We start from the raw sequence: 19,929 nt of genomic DNA on the forward strand, positions 1-19,929 counted from the left end.
ATCGGCCGATCGTGATCGGAGCACCCCTAATTATTATTCTTTTTAAATGTGTATTGCACAAACCAGCTTCCATAGACAACCCCTTAAATAAAGACTAAATAACCCTCAGGTTCACTTAACATTAAAACTGACAATACATTGGCATTAGAGGAACATTATAGCAACCTAAATATAACGTTTACACAACTTTACCGTCAAATAATCAGTACAGTAATATAAAAGCACCAGTTTACTAACACTCCCCTGAACACTCCCTTCAGACTGAATTTTCATTCTAAATGAGTGTATAATTAGGGTGATGATAAGGAAGGAGCTGCTGTGTGTCCTCAGGTCGGACTGTGTGGATATCCTGACCCAGTGTGGCGATGGCAAGCGCTTCCTGGAGGGTCAGACGCCCGAGCGCATCTGTGACCTGCTGTCTCCCACAGACAACCCGGAGCGCTGCATCCCTCTCCACAGATACCTGAGTGAGTGTGTGTGTGCTCACACCTGTGTCTGATCAATATGAGCTGTGCTCTGATGTCCTCACGCTTCCCACAGCTCCCAGTCCCTCCCAGAACACTGTTGAAGAGGTCATCCACCCCTGCAACCCCAGCCCCTGTCCCAGCAGTCACCTGTGTCAGGTCAACAGGAAGGGCTGCCAGCCCGGACACCAATGCCTGCCCTTCTTCTGCGTCCCCGGTACACACACACACACACACACACCTTTATTAGGACGGCACACTGCTGACTTGAGCTGACTGCCATCAGTGTGTCTGATATGATGTGAATTATTATACAATCATAAACATTGTAGGTTATAATAGATTTTAAAAGTTTTGGTTTGGTTTGGTTCTGTTTTAAAACATCTTTTGGTAGTTTCTGGTCAAACTATATGTTAAAAAGGAATTTGAAACTTTTGCTTTGTTTTTCATTTCGAAACATTTTAACTTTTGATAGCCCAAATGACAGTAAGGGGGTTAAAAGCTCTTTTAAAAGAGAGTCAAAAAGTTAGGTTTCAGGTTTTTTTTTTTTTTTTTTGGTTGATACTCAAGTAATGAAATCAAATAATGAGTCAAGATATAGCTTCTTGACAGCAGAATATGAAAGTGAAGTTGAGTGAACTGCATTGTGGGATCCCTGCGTGTGTTATATATGCACACAGTGCAGGAAGAGCAGGACACTAATGACTGTGTTTGATGATGTCTGTAAGGCTGTAAGCTGGGGGAAGCGTCTGAGTTCCTGGTGCCAGTGGACAGCCGGATCCAGGTGCCCACCAGGAGCGGTCAGGTGGGCTGTTACGAGGTGTGCACCTGCGGTCAGAGCGGCCGACTGGAGAACTGTGCTGAAATGCCCTGCTTCGACACCAGCAAGACCTGCCTCACGGGAGGACAGCGCCAGAGTAAGAGTTTACTCACATTAATGAAGAGCACTTGCTGCTTGAATGAAGTGTATTTCACATAGTATCAGTGTGTTACAGACACCTGCGTAACCACTAGCTTAACATAAAGACAAATAAGATCAAATACTGAGCCTCAGATCTAGGAGAGATCTTGAGAAGTTTCTTCAGCCTATGCTTGTGTTGTTTCTGTAACAGAAGTGGTTTGGTTTGAAGAGGACGCTGCCATCTGTTGGTGGAGAGATGCATTAATAACAGAAATCTGTGTAGAATGGGTTCAGGATTAACTTACTCTTACACAAACAATCAAACAGGAAATATATCTATAAAATATAATAAAATAACTTGACCCTTTTAGACTTATTATTGTAGTAACTGCTTTTTTTCTTTAAAAAACACAAGCTTCTCTATTCTTTTTCTGTTCTATCTATATTCTTTTTATTTATAGCATAATTAAAGAAAAGGCCCTTGCTATGTGTACTGTGTTAGTCTAACTGAGGCTTGTTATAGCACTTGTTTGTTGATTTTGATTGCTTCTATTGTCCTCATTTTGGATGAAAGCTTCTGCTAAATGACTAAATGTAAATATAGAAAAAATATTAAATAAAACCTTTTAGAATTAAAGCGAATACATATCATTAGTGAAAATATTTCTTTCTTCTAGTTTTTATTAGTATGTTTTTGTAAACAGCTTGTTTGTTTGTCTGTTGGTCTGAACCTGAACGAGTTTATTGCCGTTTCTTTCATGTTTATTTTTACTCTGTTTCTAAAGTGCTCGCCCGCTCGGCTTCATTGGAGACAGATGTGCTGTTCTTTATAATCACATCTGATCCCAGAGAACTGTTCTTAAGGAAACTGAACGTAGAGTATGCACTGATCTGTAGATAAGGTCTCCGAGACTCTTGAGGACCGCTTGTTTCCAGCTGCTGATAGCACCAGTGTTAGCACCATGGTCTGTGGCAGGAGCGCAGCAGGACTCACTCTTCTGTTCCTGTGCAGGTCACGGCGTGTCGTTCCGGGTGGACTGTCAGCACTGCTCCTGCTTCGCCGGGGACAGCATCTGCTCGTCTCGTCAGTGTCTGCGCTCCGACGGCTCCGACGAGGACAGACGGCTCTTCACAGGTCTGTGCTTCACCAGCAGCTCTACTGCAGTTTATGAGACGCTTCATACACGTAACCCTCACTCTCATCTCACACTTCTGAATTCTTAGCTACTGTATTTTCCGGAGTATAAGTCACACTTTTTTTTCATAGTTTGGCTGGTCCTGCGACTTATAGTCAGGTGCGACTTATTTATCAAAACTTATTTGACGTGAACCGAGAGAAATGAACCAAGAGAAAACATTACCGTCTCCAGCCGCTAGAGGGCGCTCTATGCTGCTCAGTTCTCCTGTAGTCTACACTGAAGACATAGAGCGCCCTCTCGCGGCTGGAGACGGTAATGTTTTCTCTTGGTTTTTGATAAAAGCGACTTATAGTCCAGTGCGACTTATATATGTTTTTTTTTTTATATAAAATAATTTAAATAATTTTTGGAATGATGCGACTTATACTTAGGTGCGACTTATAGTCCGAACAATACGGTAATTGCAACTTTTCATAACAGAAATGCTAGAATAAAGTCAGAATTGTGAGTTGCAAGATATTAATTCAGAATTCTGATTTTCCTCTTGCAAATCTTGAGTTTGCATCTAACAGTTCCATTGCAGTTCTGAAAAAAGGTAAAAGTTGCAGTTACCCTTTTTTCCCAAAAATAATAAATAATAATTATTATGAAATATTACCTCAAAAATTGCAAGAAGAAAAAAAGAAAAAATTATTTTTATGTAATTGGGACTTTTTTCCCTCACAGTTTTGAGGAACTCAGAAGTCTGACTTTAACCTCACAATTCCATGTTCACTTGCTTTGATTGTTTGATTTAGATTTTTGAAGTAGATCAATAAACAACTGTATTTTACTGTTAAATAAACAGAACAATTGTCAAGGTGTTTTTAAGTGAGTAAAACCGTTATTAGTAAATCAGTTTTGACTGTAGTTGTGTTTGGTGTGGTTTCTCTCTCAGGGCTTCACTGCGGCTGTGCCGATCATTTTGTGCCGGTTTGTGCTCGTAACGGACGCACATATCCCAGCGCCTGTGTGGCTCGCTGCGTCGGCTTCAAGGACAGCCAGTTTGTGTTCGGCTCCTGCAGGAGCATCGACCCCTGCTCTCCGAACCCCTGCCAGAGGAGCCAGAGGTACACACACACACACACACACACACACACACACACACACATGGGCCCAGGGCTGCTCAATCTTCGAGTGTTTGTTCAGGTGTCACACAATTTCCTCGTCCCTGTTAGGGATGTTACATCACATCTACCCGTAGACCTGGATCACATGTGAACTACGAGGAAGTGATGGAAACTCCATCAACATCAGCACAGTTTGATTTTAGAATTAAATTAATGTGATTAATCAAACCAATAAGCAGTTATTAGAGCAACAAGAGAAAGGGACATTATGACAAACACAGATCTTTGGGAAAAAAATCACTGATAATAGTACGTTTAATAGATAGAAATAAAACAATAATATTTGTTTTGTCAATGGATTATTAATATTATAATCTGACTTTGTTGCAGCCTATTATTAAACTGCTGGTTGGTCTGGTTGGAGGAGAATCCACACTCTTTCCCTGTTTAATTATAAAACTGTTTCAACACGATCTGCATTGTTAAAATCACTGTATAAATAATGATGACTTGACTATTATGAAATTAAAATATTATTGATTATTAAAAACTGTAATTATAAATGTTGTACTAAACTATTTTCCAAACCGACCACATGAATATAAATAAAACAACATAAGCAATACGACAGCATTTTTTAAATAAGTGATAATAATAGATATGTGAGAAATATGTTAAAATATTTTTAGTATTTATTAATTATTAATTAATAATGTCTTCAGCATGTGTTTGTTCAGCAGCTGACAAACTCTCGATCCGAGTCTTCGGCGTGTGTTTGTTCAGCAGCTGACAAACTCTCGGCCCGTGTTTTAGGCGTGTGTTCATTCAGCAGCTGACAAACTCTCGGTCCGTGTCTTCGGCGTGTGTTTGTTCAGCAGCTGACAAACTCTCGGTCCGTGTCTTCAGTGTGTGTTCGTTCAGCAGCTGACAAGCTCTCGGTCCGTGTCTTCGGCGTGTGCTCATTCAGCAGCTGACAAACTCTCGGTCCGTGTCTTCGGCGTGTGTTTATTCAGCAGCTGACAAACTCTCGGCCCGTGTTTTAGGCGTGTGTTCATTCAGCAGCTGACAAACTCTCGGTCCGTGTCTTCGGCGTGTGTTTGTTCAGCAGCTGACAAACTCTCGGTCCGTGTCTTCAGTGTGTGTTCGTTCAGCAGCTGACAAGCTCTCGGTCCGTGTCTTCGGCGTGTGTTGTTCAGCAGCTGACAAGCTCTCGGTCCGTGTCTTCGGCGTGTGTTGTTCAGCAGCTGACAAACTCTCGGTCCGTGTCTTCGGCGTGTGTTGTTCAGCAGCTGACAAACTCTCGGTCCGTGTCTTCGGCGTGTGTTGTTCAGCAGCTGACAAACTCTCGGTCCGTGTCTTCGGCGTGTGTTTGTTCAGCAGCTGACAAACTCTCGGTCCGTGTCTTCGGCGTGTGTTCATTCAGCAGCTGACAAGCTCTCGGTCCGTGTCTTCGGCGTGTGTTGTTCAGCAGCTGACAAACTCTCGGTCCGTGTCTTCAGCGTGTGTTTGTTCAGCAGCTGACAAACTCTCGGTGAGTGTCTTCGGCGTGTGTTCATTCAGCAGCTGACAAACTCTAGGTCCGTGTCTTCAGTGTGTGTTCGTTCAGCAGCTGACAAGCTCTCGGTCCGTGTCTTCGGCGTGTGTTCATTCAGCAGCTGACAAACTCTCGGTCCGTGTCTTCGGCGTGTGTTGTTCAGCAGCTGACAAGCTCTCGGTCCGTGTCTTCGGCGTGTGTTCATTCAGCAGCTGACAAACTCTCGGTCCGTGTCTTCGGCGTGTGTTGTTCAGCAGCTGACAAGCTCTCGGTCCGTGTCTTCGGCGTGTGTTCATTCAGCAGCTGACAAGCTCTCGGTCCGTGTCTTCGGCGTGTGTTCATTCAGCAGCTGACAAACTCTCGGTCCGTGTCTTCGGCGTGTGTTGTTCAGCAGCTGACAAGCTCTCGGTCCGTGTCTTCGGCGTGTGTTCATTCAGCAGCTGACAAGCTCTCGGTCCGTGTCTTCGGCGTGTGTTGTTCAGCAGCTGACAAACTCTCGGTCCGTGTCTTCGGCGTGTGTTGTTCAGCAGCTGACAAGCTCTCGGTCCGTGTCTACGGCGTGTGTTCATTCAGCAGCTGACAAACTCTCGGTCCGTGTCTTCGCCGTGTGTTTGTTCAGCAGCTGACAAACTCTCGGTCCGTGTCTTCAGTGTGTGTTCGTTCAGCAGCTGACAAGCTCTCGGTCCGTGTCTTCGGCGTGTGTTCATTCAGCAGCTGACAAACTCTCGGTCCGTGTCTTCAGTGTGTGTTCGTTCAGCAGCTGACAAACTCTCGGTCCGTGTCTTCGGCGTGTGTTGTTCAGCAGCTGACAAACTCTCGGTCCGTGTCTTCGGCGTGTGTTTATTCAGCAGCTGACAAACTCTCGGTCCGTGTCTTCGGCGTGTGTTCATTCAGCAGCTGACAAACTCTCGGTCCGTGTCTTCGGCGTGTGTTTGTTCAGCAGCTGACAAACTCTCGGTCCGTGTCTTCGGCGTGTGTTTGTTCAGCAGCTGACAAACTCTCGGTCCGTGTCTACGGCGTGTGTTTGTTCAGCACCTGACAAACTCTCGGTCCGTGTCTTCGGCGTGTGTTCATTCAGCAGCTGACAAACTCTCGGTCCGTGTCTTCGGCGTGTGTTTGTTCAGCAGCTGACAAACTCTCGGTCCGTGTCTACGCCGTGTGTTCGTTCGGCAGCTGACAAACTCTCGGTCCGTGTATTCGGCGTGTGTTTGTTCAGCAGCTGACAAACTCACGGTCCGTGTCTACGGCGTGTGTTTGTTCAGCAGCTGACAAACTCTCGGTCCGTGTCTTCGGCGTGTGTTTGTTCAGCAGCTGACAAACTCTCGGTCCGTGTCTACGCCGTGTGTTCGTTCGGCAGCTGACAAACTCTCGGTCCGTGTATTCGGCGTGTGTTTGTTCAGCAGCTGACAAACTCACGGTCCGTGTCTACGGCGTGTGTTTGTTCAGCAGCTGACAAACTCTCGGTCCGTGTCTTCGGCGTGTGTTTGTTCAGCAGCTGACAAACTCTCGGTCCGTGTCTACGGCGTGTGTTTGTTCAGCAGCTGACAAACTCTCGGTCCGTGTCTTCGGCGTGTGTTCATTCAGCAGCTGACAAACTCTCGGTCCGTGTCTTCGGCGTGTGTTTGTTCAGCAGCTGACAAACTCTCGGTCCGTGTCTTCGGCGTGTGTTTGTTCAGATGTCACTGATGGGCTTTTGAATTTCCATCCAGAATACGTTTAAATCAGCAGCACAGTGACGTCTGTGGAGGATCTCTGACTGAACAAGAGCCTCTCAGCATCTGTCTTATGTAAGGCGTGTTGCGTAACATCTACTTGGCCCGCATTTCAAAGGAAATATTTGTTCCTTTGTAAACAAGATGATAAAATGGCGAAGCCTTGATGTTACCATCTGACCGAAGTGCTTTCATGATGCCGCCGGAGCACAGCTGGTCTTAACACAGTGTAAACTGCTGACCTCTGCAGGCTGGACTCAAGAACATCATTCCTGGACAATTCATGACTCACTTAATACATGGCAAATGAGAGAGATTTTGGAAAACGTGGTGTGTTCCTAGAAAATTATTTTAAAAATGCAATTCTGAATGAAGAGTTGAGCTCTGACGTGAAACAATCCAAGCTTTCTCTTGCCTTTGAAAACACATGAACACATGAGCAGAAGCCAAATGAGCAAAATACATTACAGAATAATCTATTTAGATTATCATATTATATTTGTCATTTATATATAAAAAACAAACATAATATGATAATCAAAATACATCGTACTAATTAAATGTTAATACAGAAAAAATAAAATAATTTAATATAATCACCTGAATATAATGCAAATCATAAATATAAAAATATATACATATACACACTACCATTCAAAAGAAAAAAGGAAAAAAAAGTTATTTTTTGAAATATTGTGTATGTGTGTGTGTGTGTGTATGTGTGTGTGTGTGTGTGTATGTGTGTGTGTGTGTGTGTGTGTGTGCTCGTGTGTGTGTGTGAGTAAAACTTGTTTGTGATGTCTGACGGTCAGTGGTGTGTGTGATGTGTTGACAGGTGTGTCCCCAGGCGTCAGGTGTGTTTGACAGAGCTGTCAGAATATCCCTGTCCTCAGTACGAGTGTGTTTCCCGTCCGGCCGGCTGTGATCAGAACCAGCTGGATCCGGTGTGTGACACAGACAGCATGGAACACGCCAATCTGTGTCTGCTGTTCCAGCGGAGCAAGAGCCTGGCCTACATGGGACACTGTCAGGTACAACACCACACACAGCTCTGATCACTCTGATTGACATGCTGTAATTTGTATACGAGTATCATTTCCGATGTGTGTGTGTTCAGGATGCCTGCAGGAGGCCCAGAGAGGTGTGTGGTCATAACGGGGAGACCTACAGTACGGTGTGTGAAGCGTTCTCGGACCGCGTGGCTGTAGACTATCAGGGTCGCTGTCATGCGGTTGGCGTTGTGTCAGAGTTCACTTCAGACTCGGGCTGCAACGCTGTTCCCTGCCCTCCGCTCTCCAGCCCCGTCTGTAACCCCGTCACACCGCCCGGTGAGAGCCGCTCCACCGTCCTCAGAGTCTATATCTCACATTTCTGATTTTAGATTTCATATTTCTGAGTTTATATCTCATAGTAAAAACCCTTAAGATAACATGTAGAAAGAAAAAAAAAACATATTTTAAGCACATAGAATAACATAAGTGAGAATTTGAACAATTAATTGCAGCTTTGAATGATTACATAATTGTGGCATCCGTAAATGTAATTGAGATTAGAAATTTGATTAATTGTGCAGCCCTTGTATCTCATAATTATGAACTTATATCTTAATACTGAGTTTATATCTCAATTCTGTTTAAATCTCATAATTCTCCATTTATATTTTGTAATTCTGAGTTTACATCTTATAATTATGTTTATATAATAATTCTGAGTTTATATTTTAATTCTGAGTTTATATCTTAATTCTGAGTTTATATCTTAATTGAGTTTATATCTTAATTCTGAGTTTATATCTTATAATTCTGAGTTTATATCTTAGTTCTGAGTTTATATCTTAATTCTGAGTTTATTTCTTATCATTTTGAGTTTATATCTCTATCCTTAGTTTAAATCTCATAATTCTGAGTTTATATCTTATAATTCTTTACTGAGTTTACATCTAATAATTCTGTTTATATAATAATTCTGAGTTTATATCTTATAATTCTGAGTTTATATATTAATTCTGAGTTTATATCTTAGTTCTGAGTTTATATCTTAATTATGAATTTATATCTTATAATTCTGAGTTTATATATTAATTCTGAGTTTATATCTTAATTCTGAGTTTATATCTTAATTCTGAGTTTATATCTTAATTCTGAGTTTATATCTTATAATTCTGGGTTTATATCTTAATTCTGATAATATATCTCATAATTTTGAGTTTACATCTTATAATTGTTTATATAATAATTCTGAGAATATATCTCAATTCTGAGATTAAATCTTATAATTCTGAGTTTATATCTCAATTATGAGTTTATATCTTAATTATGAGTTTATATATTAATTCTGAGTGTATATCTCAATTCTGAGTTTATATCTTATACTTCTGAGTTTATATTTTATAATTCTGAGTTTATGTCTCAATTCTGAGTTTATATCATAATTCTGAGCTTATATCTTTAAATTCTGACTGATTTTCTATCTTGTAATTTTGAATGAGTTTATATCTTATAATACTAAGTTTATATCTCAATTAGGAGTCTTATAATTCTGAGTTTATATTATAAAATACTGAGTTTATATTTTATAATTCTGAGTTTCTTATAATTCTGAGTTTATATCTCATAATTTTTAGTTTATATCTCATAATTCTAAGTTTATATCTTATTAACATTGGGAGTGTTGATATTAGCGAGTATTGGATTTTCAGTTTGTATCTTGATTTTGTTTTGTTTTTTAGTATTTAATGTTAGGGTTAGATTATTTTAAAATGTTAATAATTGAAATACTTTGATTCACCCTGTCTGAGAAGAACTGAATTATTAAGAGGATATTTGTGATTTTCAGGGCTGTCTATGAGGGATATCATTAGTGTAAAACTAACGGAGATAAACTGCGGTGAATGTGTGCAGGTGCCTGCTGTCCGGTGTGTGCGGGAATGCTGCAGATCCTCTGGAATAAAGCACAGATGAACACCTACGCTAAGGTAAATGTTTCATCTTTTCATTCTGCATGTTTGAAGTGTCCTGTGGTTTTAGCCAAGCGCATTGAGATCAGGCAGCCAGCAGGAGGCAGTGTGGATCGTTTAATAGCATAAATCCCCCAGATGACTATTCTTATGTGGTCATGTTTCTCCTGAACAGCATGCATTACATCAGCCACTCCAGATCCCTGAGCAGGGTAGTGTGTTTGGAAACAGTGCTTTTATGAACTATTAACAGTCTATGTTTCCATAAGAGGTTTGGCCTTTCTCCAAAAACGTTTAATAAAATCTAATGTCACAGGTGTTGCATTTCATAAACGCAGCAGTTACACTCAATAATGTTTGCCGATGCTGTACTAATGAATAGAATATTGCGATCTGCTCGTAAAAGAGTTAGTGATTTGAGGAAATGAACAACACTTTAAATTACGCAGCTTGTTGAGGAAAGGTGTATATGTGCTGTGAAATTAATAGTGTGAGGCAGCCTTCATACTGTGTGTGTGTGTGTGCGTGCGTGCGTGTGTGTGTGTGTGTGTGTGTGTGTGTGTGTGTGTGTGTGTGTGTGTGTTTCAGCTGAACCGGAATCAGCCGGTGACGGTCCATGACATCCTGAAGATCTTGCGGCTGCACATCTCTGTTCCTCAGTGTGATATCTTTGGTTATCTGAGCATCGACTCTGAGCTCATCTTCCTCATCGTGCCTGTGGATCAGCAGCCCACGCCGCTGCAGGTGTGTCTGCTCAAACATACTGCTCTGTAAAATACAGCGGAGGAATTATCAATCAGTCACACGTGATGCAGAGGGACAGCTTGTGCTAACAGAGGTTCAGAATATCCACTCATATAACTCTTCTCCATCTGAACCGGCTGTATTTACTATGAATGTGACCATTTTATTTTCATAGTGTGGCCGATAAACCTTTTTTAATAAAAAGAATTGAAATTATTTAAAATATTGAAAATTCTAATCTTAAAATGCATTGAAGATTTTGGCTGAATAAATAAATAAGTTTAATTTAAGTAATTTCATTAATAATTAAGTTAATAAATAAGTTACAATATTTTTTATTATTAATATATTAAGTTAATAAATATGTAAAAAACTCAAAAACAAAAACAAATCTAAATTCAAAACAACACCATGAGAATTATGGGCAACAACCAATAAATGGCTGATTCTATTTATTTTGTAAGAGTTAATTAACTATTTTAATTGTTTTAATAATTTCATTATATATTAAGCTGATAAAGAAATGAAAACTAAAAATTCAAATCTAAAAATCAGTCAGTTTAAAACGATATAATGAACAATATGAAAAATAGAGATTTAATTAAATGAGATTTATGTTTAAAAAACATATTTATATTTAATACTTTATACATAGCAGTTCAATATTTAATAATAACCTATAACATTAAATGGCATAAATATATAAATTTTTCTTTTTTTATAATTTGACTGATACAGTAAACATGTCTCACACAACCCTAGTGAAAAGATGATTTTTTAATCTGAATGATTCACTCTTATAAACAGTTTTAATGATGATCCCTCAGTAGTGCTCTGAGCGTCTGTGCTCCCAGGATAACTCTGAATGTGTGGACGAGTCTTTCCTGCGGTTGCATCAGACGCTCCAGATGTTCCTCACATTTGCCTAAAAATATCCAAGCAGTGTGCAGGGACTGAAGGCCTGTGTGTTGTGTTTCTCTCCTGTGCAGATCGAAGCCTGCAGTAAAGAGGCAGAGAAGATCGACTCTCTCATTAACTCGGCCAGCCCAACTCTGGGCTCACACGTGCCTCTGGCGGCCTTCCTTCACTCCGAGCTCCAGCTGTCCACCATCACCTCGGCCGCGCTGCCCTCGCTCTCCCTCTCCCTCTGTGTCTTCACCTCCTCGCTCCTGCTGTCTCTGACCTCTGACCTCTGACCTCCACCGACGAGGACAATCAGACTCCAGGCTGCTCTTTCAGTATTAAGGACTTCCTGAAGAGACAGAGAAGGACAGATCGTTGCTTCCACAGTCTCACCGAGCTTTTCTACCTTTGTAAAAACAGCCTGTTTTTTTAACTATTATATATTGTTTGAAATATTTTATTGTTCCTTTAATGTCAATCAGTTTTTAAAAATTACAAGAACGAGGAACCCAGCCATGTAAACAAATATGACAATCGTACTGCTCATCCGTGAAGTGGTAAACACAATATGCCTTGCTTATAAATTTATATATCTATATATCTATATTAAATGTATCTGTATAGAATTATTTTTTTTGATATGATGAAGTATGTTTATGTTGAAAAGAGGAGCACAGTGTTCTTTTTAGAGAAGAAACGCTCGTAGTCTGTGTGGAAGTGCTATTATTTGTTTGGTGACAGTATTATTTGGCTTTGGCAGCTGTGTAGCATGATGGGACTCCTGTCTGTCTCTGTGTCTAACACTTCCATGTATATTTTTATATGAGAATAATAAATGTGATCATATTGCGGAAGGATTTCATCAGAATGCTGTAGTCAATGTTATTGAACAGTTTCTGGCTCATCAAAAGATTAAACCATGTGCACAATCATACACAGATTTGGAGCCAGTAAGACGTTTTTTATGTATGTAATAATTGTGCATTATGCATTACATGGACCAAAATTGATAGTAAAGCCATTTCTAATGTTAAAATAGATTTCTATTTCAAGTAAACGCTGTTTTTCTGAATTTTCTGTGAATCCTGGAAAATAAAATGCATCACAGTTTCCACAAATACACAACTGTGTTCAACATTGATAATGAAAGGAAGTGTGGGCTTAAGAAGTGGCAGTGATGAGCGAGTGCAGTTGTGGTGACTCCAGTAATCTGGTGACAATGAGCGGATGGGCGGGGGTGATTGGACTCTGATGGTGTGGCAGGTGTTAATGGTGACTCCGTGACTGTACCCTTAACCCCCCCCGACGGACGGCTCCTGACGCCTGCATTATCCGTCGGCGAGGTCGGCCTCGACCTCTCGGCGCAGGGCGGTTGGGATGAGAGTTGTGGAACTGGGTGAGGAGGGATGGGTCCAGGATGTCGACCCTAGGGACCCAAGAGCGTTCTTCGGGGCCATATCCCTCCCAGTCTACCAGATACTCTAGGAGACGGCCCCGCCGACGGGAATCCAGGATGTCCTGTACACGGTGAATTGACTCTTCCTCTGCGACTTCGGGAGGAGGAGGTACGTCAACACCATCAGGTCCTGGGGAAGGAAAAACAATTGGGTCAGTGAGGGGCTTTAACAGTGAGACATGAAATGATGGTGCGATCCGGTAGTATGAGGGAAGGTGAAGACGGTAGGTGACCTCGTTGACCTGCCTCTCGATGGTGAAGGGACCTATGTATCGGGGACTCAGCTTACGACAGGGTAGGCGAAGACGGATGTGTCTGGTGGAGAGCCAGACCTTTTGACCTGGTTGGTACTGGGGTGTATCTCCTCTCTTGGTGTTGACCTGGCTCTGGTGTCTTCGCACTGCTCGCTGGAGATGGATGTGTGCTGAGTCCCATACCCTCTCACTCGCTTCGAACCAGGTGTTGACCGCTGGGACTTCTGACGGCTCTCCTGACCAGGGGAAGAGAGGAGGCTGGTACCAGAGTATGCACTGAAACGGTGTTAAACCGGTGGTGTCTTGGCGTAGTGAATTCTGTGCATACTCGGCCCATGGGAGGTAGCGGCTCCAGCTTCCTTGGTTCTGGTGGCAGTAGGTTCGTAGGTATCTTCCGATCTCCTGAATCTTGCGCTCAGTCTGACCGTTGGATTGAGGATGGTACCCCGAAGATAGGCTGACTGAGACTCCGAGTAATCTGAAGAAAGCATGCCAGACTCGGGAGATGAATTGGGGACCTCTATCTGATACAATGTCTTCTGGTAGACCAAAGTGACGGAATACAAGGTGGAATAGTAGGTTGGCAGTTTCAAAGGCAGTGGGAAGACCTTTTAATGGGATGAGTTTGCATGCCTTGGAGAAGTGGTCGACCATGACTAGGATACCAGTGTGTGAATCTGAAGGTGGGAGATCGGTCAGAAAGTGGACTAAAGTGGTATGGGCAGTGGCTTCAGCTTACCTTCGGGAGTCGTCGTGGAGTATTGGAGATGGCACAGACTGAGCATCCACGAACGTACTGGGAGACATCCTGCGTGATGGAGGGCCACCAGAACCGGTTACGAAGGAGTGAGAGGGTTCGTCAGCTACCTGGATGTCCAGAGCCTGGAGACATGTGAACTGAGTCTATGAGGGACAGGCGTAGTGATGATGGAACATATATCCTTCCCTCTGGATCTCCCGGCGGAGCTGGCTCGGAACGGGTGGCTTCCCGGATACGATCCTCTATTGACCATTCGATGGGACTAACAATAATGGCTGGAGGGAGTATAGCTTCTGGAGGTGATACTTCGGGCTCAGGCGCATGAAGACGGGAGAAGGCGTCTGCTTTAAGGTTCTTGCCTCCTGGTCGATATGTAACTCGGAAGTTGAAACGAGTGAAGAGGGCCCATCAGGCTTGGCGAGGATTTAGACGTTTGGCTTCTTGATGATATTTGAGGTTACGGTGGTCCGAAATGACTTCGACTTGATAGTGTGCTCCCTCCAGCCAGTGTCTCCATTCTTCGAAAGCCATCTTGATAGCCAGAAGTTCCCGATTACCGATGTCAGAATTACGCTCCGCTTGGGCCGATCCTTGAGGAGAGAGGTGAGTGGTGAACTGTTGATACTGTATTGATGAATAAAACGACGGTAGAAGTTTGCAAATCCTGAGAATCTCTGGAGGTCTTTGACGGTGGTGGGTTGTGACCAGTTCATGATGGTGTCCACCTTCCTCTGGTCCATTTGGATTCCTTGTGGGCTGATGACATAGCCGAGGAAGTGAACAGTGGTACGGTGGAACTCACACTTTTCCAACTTCAGGAACAACTGATGATCTCTGAGTCTTTGCAGGACTTGACAGACGTGGTGATGGTGTTCAGTTAAGCTCTTGGAGAAGATAGTTGAGCTGAGTGGGATGTTAATAGGATGACTTGAGGATACTTGCTGTACAGACGAAGGGTGGACACAGGAGGATCTGACAGGACACGGAGGACAGATGGTGGCCGGTAAGCTGGAGGATCAGACGGTAAGGTATTCAGATATTTCCTAGAGCAGCTCAGGGAGTAGAGTCGGTGTTTCTCAGACGAGACCAAACAGAGAGTGAAAGGAACTGTGGGCTTAAGAAGTGGCAGTGATGAGCGGGTGCAGGTGTGGTGACTTCAGTAATCTGGTGATAATGAGTGGATGGGCGGAGTCGGGTGATTGGACTCTGATGGTGTGGCAGGTGTTACTGGTGACTCCGTGACAGCATAGAAATGTGTGTGTGTAAGTGATTTTAAAATACATTTGTTAAATTGTCAGACAATATTATAAATTACTGTCTAATTAATATGAGGCAAAATCTTTATCAAATCATTCATCTCTTTTGACAATATTTCTATAAGTAAAGGCAGATATTATATATTCCAGTTATATCACCTATCTAGAAGAGCTGCTGGTGCACTGTGAAGGTTTTATTGAGCTCACAATAAAGCGGATATAGCCACAGTCCAACTCTTCTCTCTCCTGTCTTGTGTGTGTTAACTGTTCCAGTGTGTTTCTGTGGGCTTCAGGGAGTCATTCAGAGTCAACACAAGTGACTCTTTATGAGTGAGTCATTTGAATCATTTACTCAATCGATTCACTCAGAACACAGATTCATTAAGGAACAAAACACCACAATCTGGGCACTGTTTGCACTTTGTTTGGAACAATTTCAATTGACAAACCGGACAAAGTAGAACTTGGAATATTGCGTCTAGCACATACGCTACTTGATATTAACTTTGCAGCAATCGTATGTTCAGTATCTGTGTCTTGGCTGTTAGATGTTGGTCACAGTAGAGAGTCTGTTTAGTTTGTGACAGGAATTTATTACAGCGTGTTCACTGGATTGTACTCTAGTTTAATATACTGACTGTTCTTTCTGGGAAAAAAGCCCTTTTAATGGACAAAAACTCAATAAATCTGGTGAAAGTTGTGAAAACGTTGAGGTTTATGTCCCTCACAGCCTCGTTTTCATCCATGTTGAATTCAATATGGTGGCTTGTCCCAATAACCCTTTAACAATATTAACCATGGTTTTAATACAAATAAAACCTCCAAAACATGGTTACTGTAGTGGTAACCAGAAATTAACCATGGTTTTGCTGTATTAACCATAGTCTAAGCATGGTAAGTGTAGTAAAGCCATGGTTAATTATCGTAAGGGCATTAGAGGGTAAGGCCACAGCTGTGTGTCAGAAGTCATACACACTCAAACACTTGGGTCAGATACAGCTCATGATTCTGAGTATAAAAGTGGTTTAGAGACCACAAGTGAGTGCTGGGCCAGGCCGAGGTCACCGATGAGGACAGATTTAGACCAGTTGTGTTCACAGCTAGCTTCAGCGAGGGCTATTTAGGTCTGCAAAGGAAGTTTTGAGTTATGAACATATTATATTACCATGTAGTTCAGTTTAATACTGTTTAAACTCACTTTAGAGTGTTCTGATGTGTTTAGTACCTGATCTAGAACACGGCGATCGCTCTTCAATGAGATCAGATCAATCTGTCAGATCACGCTCGCTCTGTTTCTGTGCAGCTCCAGCTTTCTGTGACAGCGACAGAAATACAACTATCTTTAAGTTTTACTAATAAAGTATAAAACTATAACCCCAAAGAACAAAACAATGACATCCTTATTAAAATGTACAAATATTTTCTTTCATGTTCCACGGAAGAAAGAAAGACATGAGGATATTGTCCTACCATTTTCTTTGATTGCATTATGTAATATGAAGTGGGTTTGCTTTGACCAAATCACGAAGACAAACCTTCTTAAATCAGAGCAAAAACAAAAACAAAACATAAAATCATAAAATTGATACATTCTTCTCTCGTAAATGTATCTCAGTTTAATAATCTTTAGGCGTTTGTGCTGGAAAACAAGAACAAATACTGGAGAAGAACAGCACATTTAGCAGGTACAGTGAAAGTTATGATTATTCCCATATTCCAGTGTTTGGGAACACAGTATTCAATCCTGGAGCTATGGAGATACCTGATGAAGTTGTGTTTTTAATCTTTGAAGTGTTGCTAATTCAACTCCTAAGACATTTACATTCATAGCCCTTTTAAAAACCTAAAGTTTACCTTCTTAAAACCAGCAGAAACTCTTAGTATTGTCATTTTATCTTTGCCACAGACCTTGTTTAGTCATGAATTAAAAATCCCCATTATTAAAACCCATAGGAAATTCTTGAGGGAACTAGTGTTGAATTAGCTTATACATCAGGGAGAAAGACAGCTAAGTGGACTAAAGTGTATGAGATCTTATTAAGTCTGCAGCTCTGTGTGGCCTTTACTCAGGACTGAATTACCATGCTTTGCATAAACATCTCAGATCTTTCATCATCCTCCTTCAGACGTCACTGGGGAACATGCACAGGTGCTGGAGGACAGGCCGTACGTCTTTAATAAGCTGGTCTAAAACACTAGAGAAACGTACCAATCGTGCAGGTCAAGGACATACAGACACACAGTTTCTCTGTGGGAATCACAAGCCAGGCTGCAAGCGTGCAATTACACATGAGCTAGAATTGTGATGCAGTCCTGTCTTATTGAATCTCAGCAGGCTTTGGTGATCCACATATGATGGGAATCTTACAAACCGCCCACAGCGCCTGAAATTACCCATCTACAGCCCTCAGCAGCCTGCCATGATTTCCTCCATTAACCTTGACAGGTTGAGACAGACTTAATGAAGTGCATTGAAATAAGAGGTTTGTAGGAGTGTGCATCTTAACGATACATAAGTGTGGAAAATGAGAGCGTGAGCAATGTATTCGAGTAAAACCACAAGCATTCAGTGTTGAGCTGTAGTAATATAGACAGTCCAGATGAACGTTCCCACGATCATGCCGTGACTACTTCTGATATTACTCCTAACATACCGCTTGCTTCATATTCTTCCTTTAAGTCAAGTGATATTGTTCCCTTTTTAGACTAATTTCCCTGTAGATGAACGTTTAAGAAATCATGGGGAACACAAACACTGTGTGTCATACCATCAGGCATCTATGACACATTCACTGTTCATCGTTAAAGTGTATAGCACAAGTTTAGATCCAAATATGGTCTATTTATTAAAATAAGAAGCTATTGCTAATACAGTGACTTAGAAAAATTCAGACCTCCAAAAGGACGATTGTGTCATTATTTCATCTCTTTTTGTTCCAAACCTGTTTATTTTTTTGTGTTACACGAATTAAGAATTCACCACGCAGTTCATACTGGAACATTACAGGATTCCATGAATACTCCATACATTCCCTTCTGAAGTCATTATAGCTTACTGTGCCAAAGAAAGTACAATTTCTGAGCTGCATGAGTCAAATTCGGTAGTCATTGGGTTTAAAAGAAATATTTGTGCACAACATCTTAGTGGAACAAGAATCTAATTTTGAGATTGAAAATGGCAACTAAGTATTTTTCAGTGCAGTTGTGATTTTAATAATTTTATTTGTGTAATTCAAACAGCTCTTGGTCTGAACATCTTTGTGTTGCTTTAACATTAACCAGGACTGACTTTGAGAGACTATACAAAGCATATGCTAGGTTATATCTTTGAACCTTGTATAATTAATAAATATAGACGTAAATGTAGTGTGAAATTGCTTTAAAATAATCAGTGAAGTCATTACAAATAGCATAATTCAGGCTTCCTGAAATAGAAACGCAAACCAGCTAGTTTCAGCCACTGGCCTCGTTATACTCACACATCAACAACAATGATTCTCTCTGTCCTTAATCGCATGCTTTTCAACATCGTAGATGAGTAGAATTAGATTTTCCTACGTCTTATTGATTAGTGTTTGAAACAAGAATGAAGATCTATCATTATGCCTTGCTGGGATAATTATATTTCTGTTAGTAATGTTAAATATCTGAGTTTTGGAGATTGAAGGATGAACGTTTGCAGACTGTATCTCTGCAAAGCTTTGACAGCAGACTTTGTTTGTGCTTTTGTCACCTCACCTAAGAATGTCTGGAGTGTGAGTGTATGCATTTTATTACACATTTTAAGAACAAAATGTCATGCTTTGTTTTATTCATAAATTGAAAGACCCCATTATAAAACTTTTACTGTTACTTAAAACGTAAAACTTATTCAATTATTTCATTTTGTCATATATATTATTATTATTGATATGTGTGTGTGTGTGTGTGTGTGTGTGTGTGTGGGTACTTTAGCACTGGTGTTTTTGAAGGCATCTTCCTGTTTGTTTGACTGCATTTAATTTTAGACCAGTCTTAGATCGCTTCATGAACACACCCTAAGTGGGTTACTGTGGTGAGATGCCATGGCCAAAAACAGGTGTGAAAACTTAGTTCTTAAGAAAGTACCACCAAAGATATAATAATTTAATAGAGTGACCAGTAGAGAGGCTAGATGAGTGCTGGGTCTTTGAGATGAAACCAAATTAAACGAGTCTAGAAAATACTACCAGGCCATTTCACAGGCTCCCTCGAGAGTGAAGGTGAAGGGCCACTTGTGTACATTTGAAGGATTTGGAGTTGAGTTGACTATGAAAGAGGAAAACTTGATAATAAGAGTTCAGATGAATGGTGTGCGAAGAGAAGCTGGAGATCATTTTCTGGCTGAACAGGAGCAGAGACAGGACATGAAACTACAGTTTATTGCTATACATCACAATAAAGTTTTTTTTCACTGGAACACATACGTAAAAAGAGATTTCATCTTAAGTGTTGTGGCTAAATACTTCAGCCTCATAGAAAGCCAGTATTATCTACAGCTCAGTTTTGTCTATAAACAGAATGGTGTGAGGTTTTAACATGTTTCAGTTCTCACAAACGCAGCTTTATCAGCAGCATCTTCACTACTGTGGGTTTACTGCGATACAGCAGGAAGGAGAGAGCAACGCATGCAAATCATATCACATACAAGAGTATAGTCTTGCACTATATATTTTTACCTTAACCTAGCATTCAGCATTAAAATATTAACTACAATAACGTG

General features: G+C 41.2%; 1 protein-coding gene across 1 annotated transcript in view; it reads left to right on the forward strand.

The window, feature by feature from the left end:
* The window catches only part of LOC113076182 (reversion-inducing cysteine-rich protein with Kazal motifs-like), a 41,129-nt gene extending 28,810 nt beyond the window's left edge, over positions 1-12,319 (forward strand). The window contains exons 12-21 of the mRNA XM_026248842.1: positions 331-467; positions 541-681; positions 1,193-1,381; positions 2,378-2,500; positions 3,442-3,613; positions 7,695-7,890; positions 7,977-8,187; positions 9,760-9,833; positions 10,404-10,559; positions 11,549-12,319. Coding sequence (XP_026104627.1) covers positions 331-467; positions 541-681; positions 1,193-1,381; positions 2,378-2,500; positions 3,442-3,613; positions 7,695-7,890; positions 7,977-8,187; positions 9,760-9,833; positions 10,404-10,559; positions 11,549-11,755 — 1,606 coding nt within the window. The 3' untranslated portion in view covers positions 11,756-12,319. The remainder of the gene's footprint in view (positions 1-330; positions 468-540; positions 682-1,192; positions 1,382-2,377; positions 2,501-3,441; positions 3,614-7,694; positions 7,891-7,976; positions 8,188-9,759; positions 9,834-10,403; positions 10,560-11,548) is intronic.
* Positions 12,320-19,929: the final 7,610 nt, after the last annotated feature.

The sequence above is a fragment of the Carassius auratus genome, unplaced genomic scaffold (assembly GCF_003368295.1).
Source record: "Carassius auratus strain Wakin unplaced genomic scaffold, ASM336829v1 scaf_tig00019252, whole genome shotgun sequence".
Classification (NCBI taxonomy): domain Eukaryota; kingdom Metazoa; phylum Chordata; class Actinopteri; order Cypriniformes; family Cyprinidae; genus Carassius; species Carassius auratus.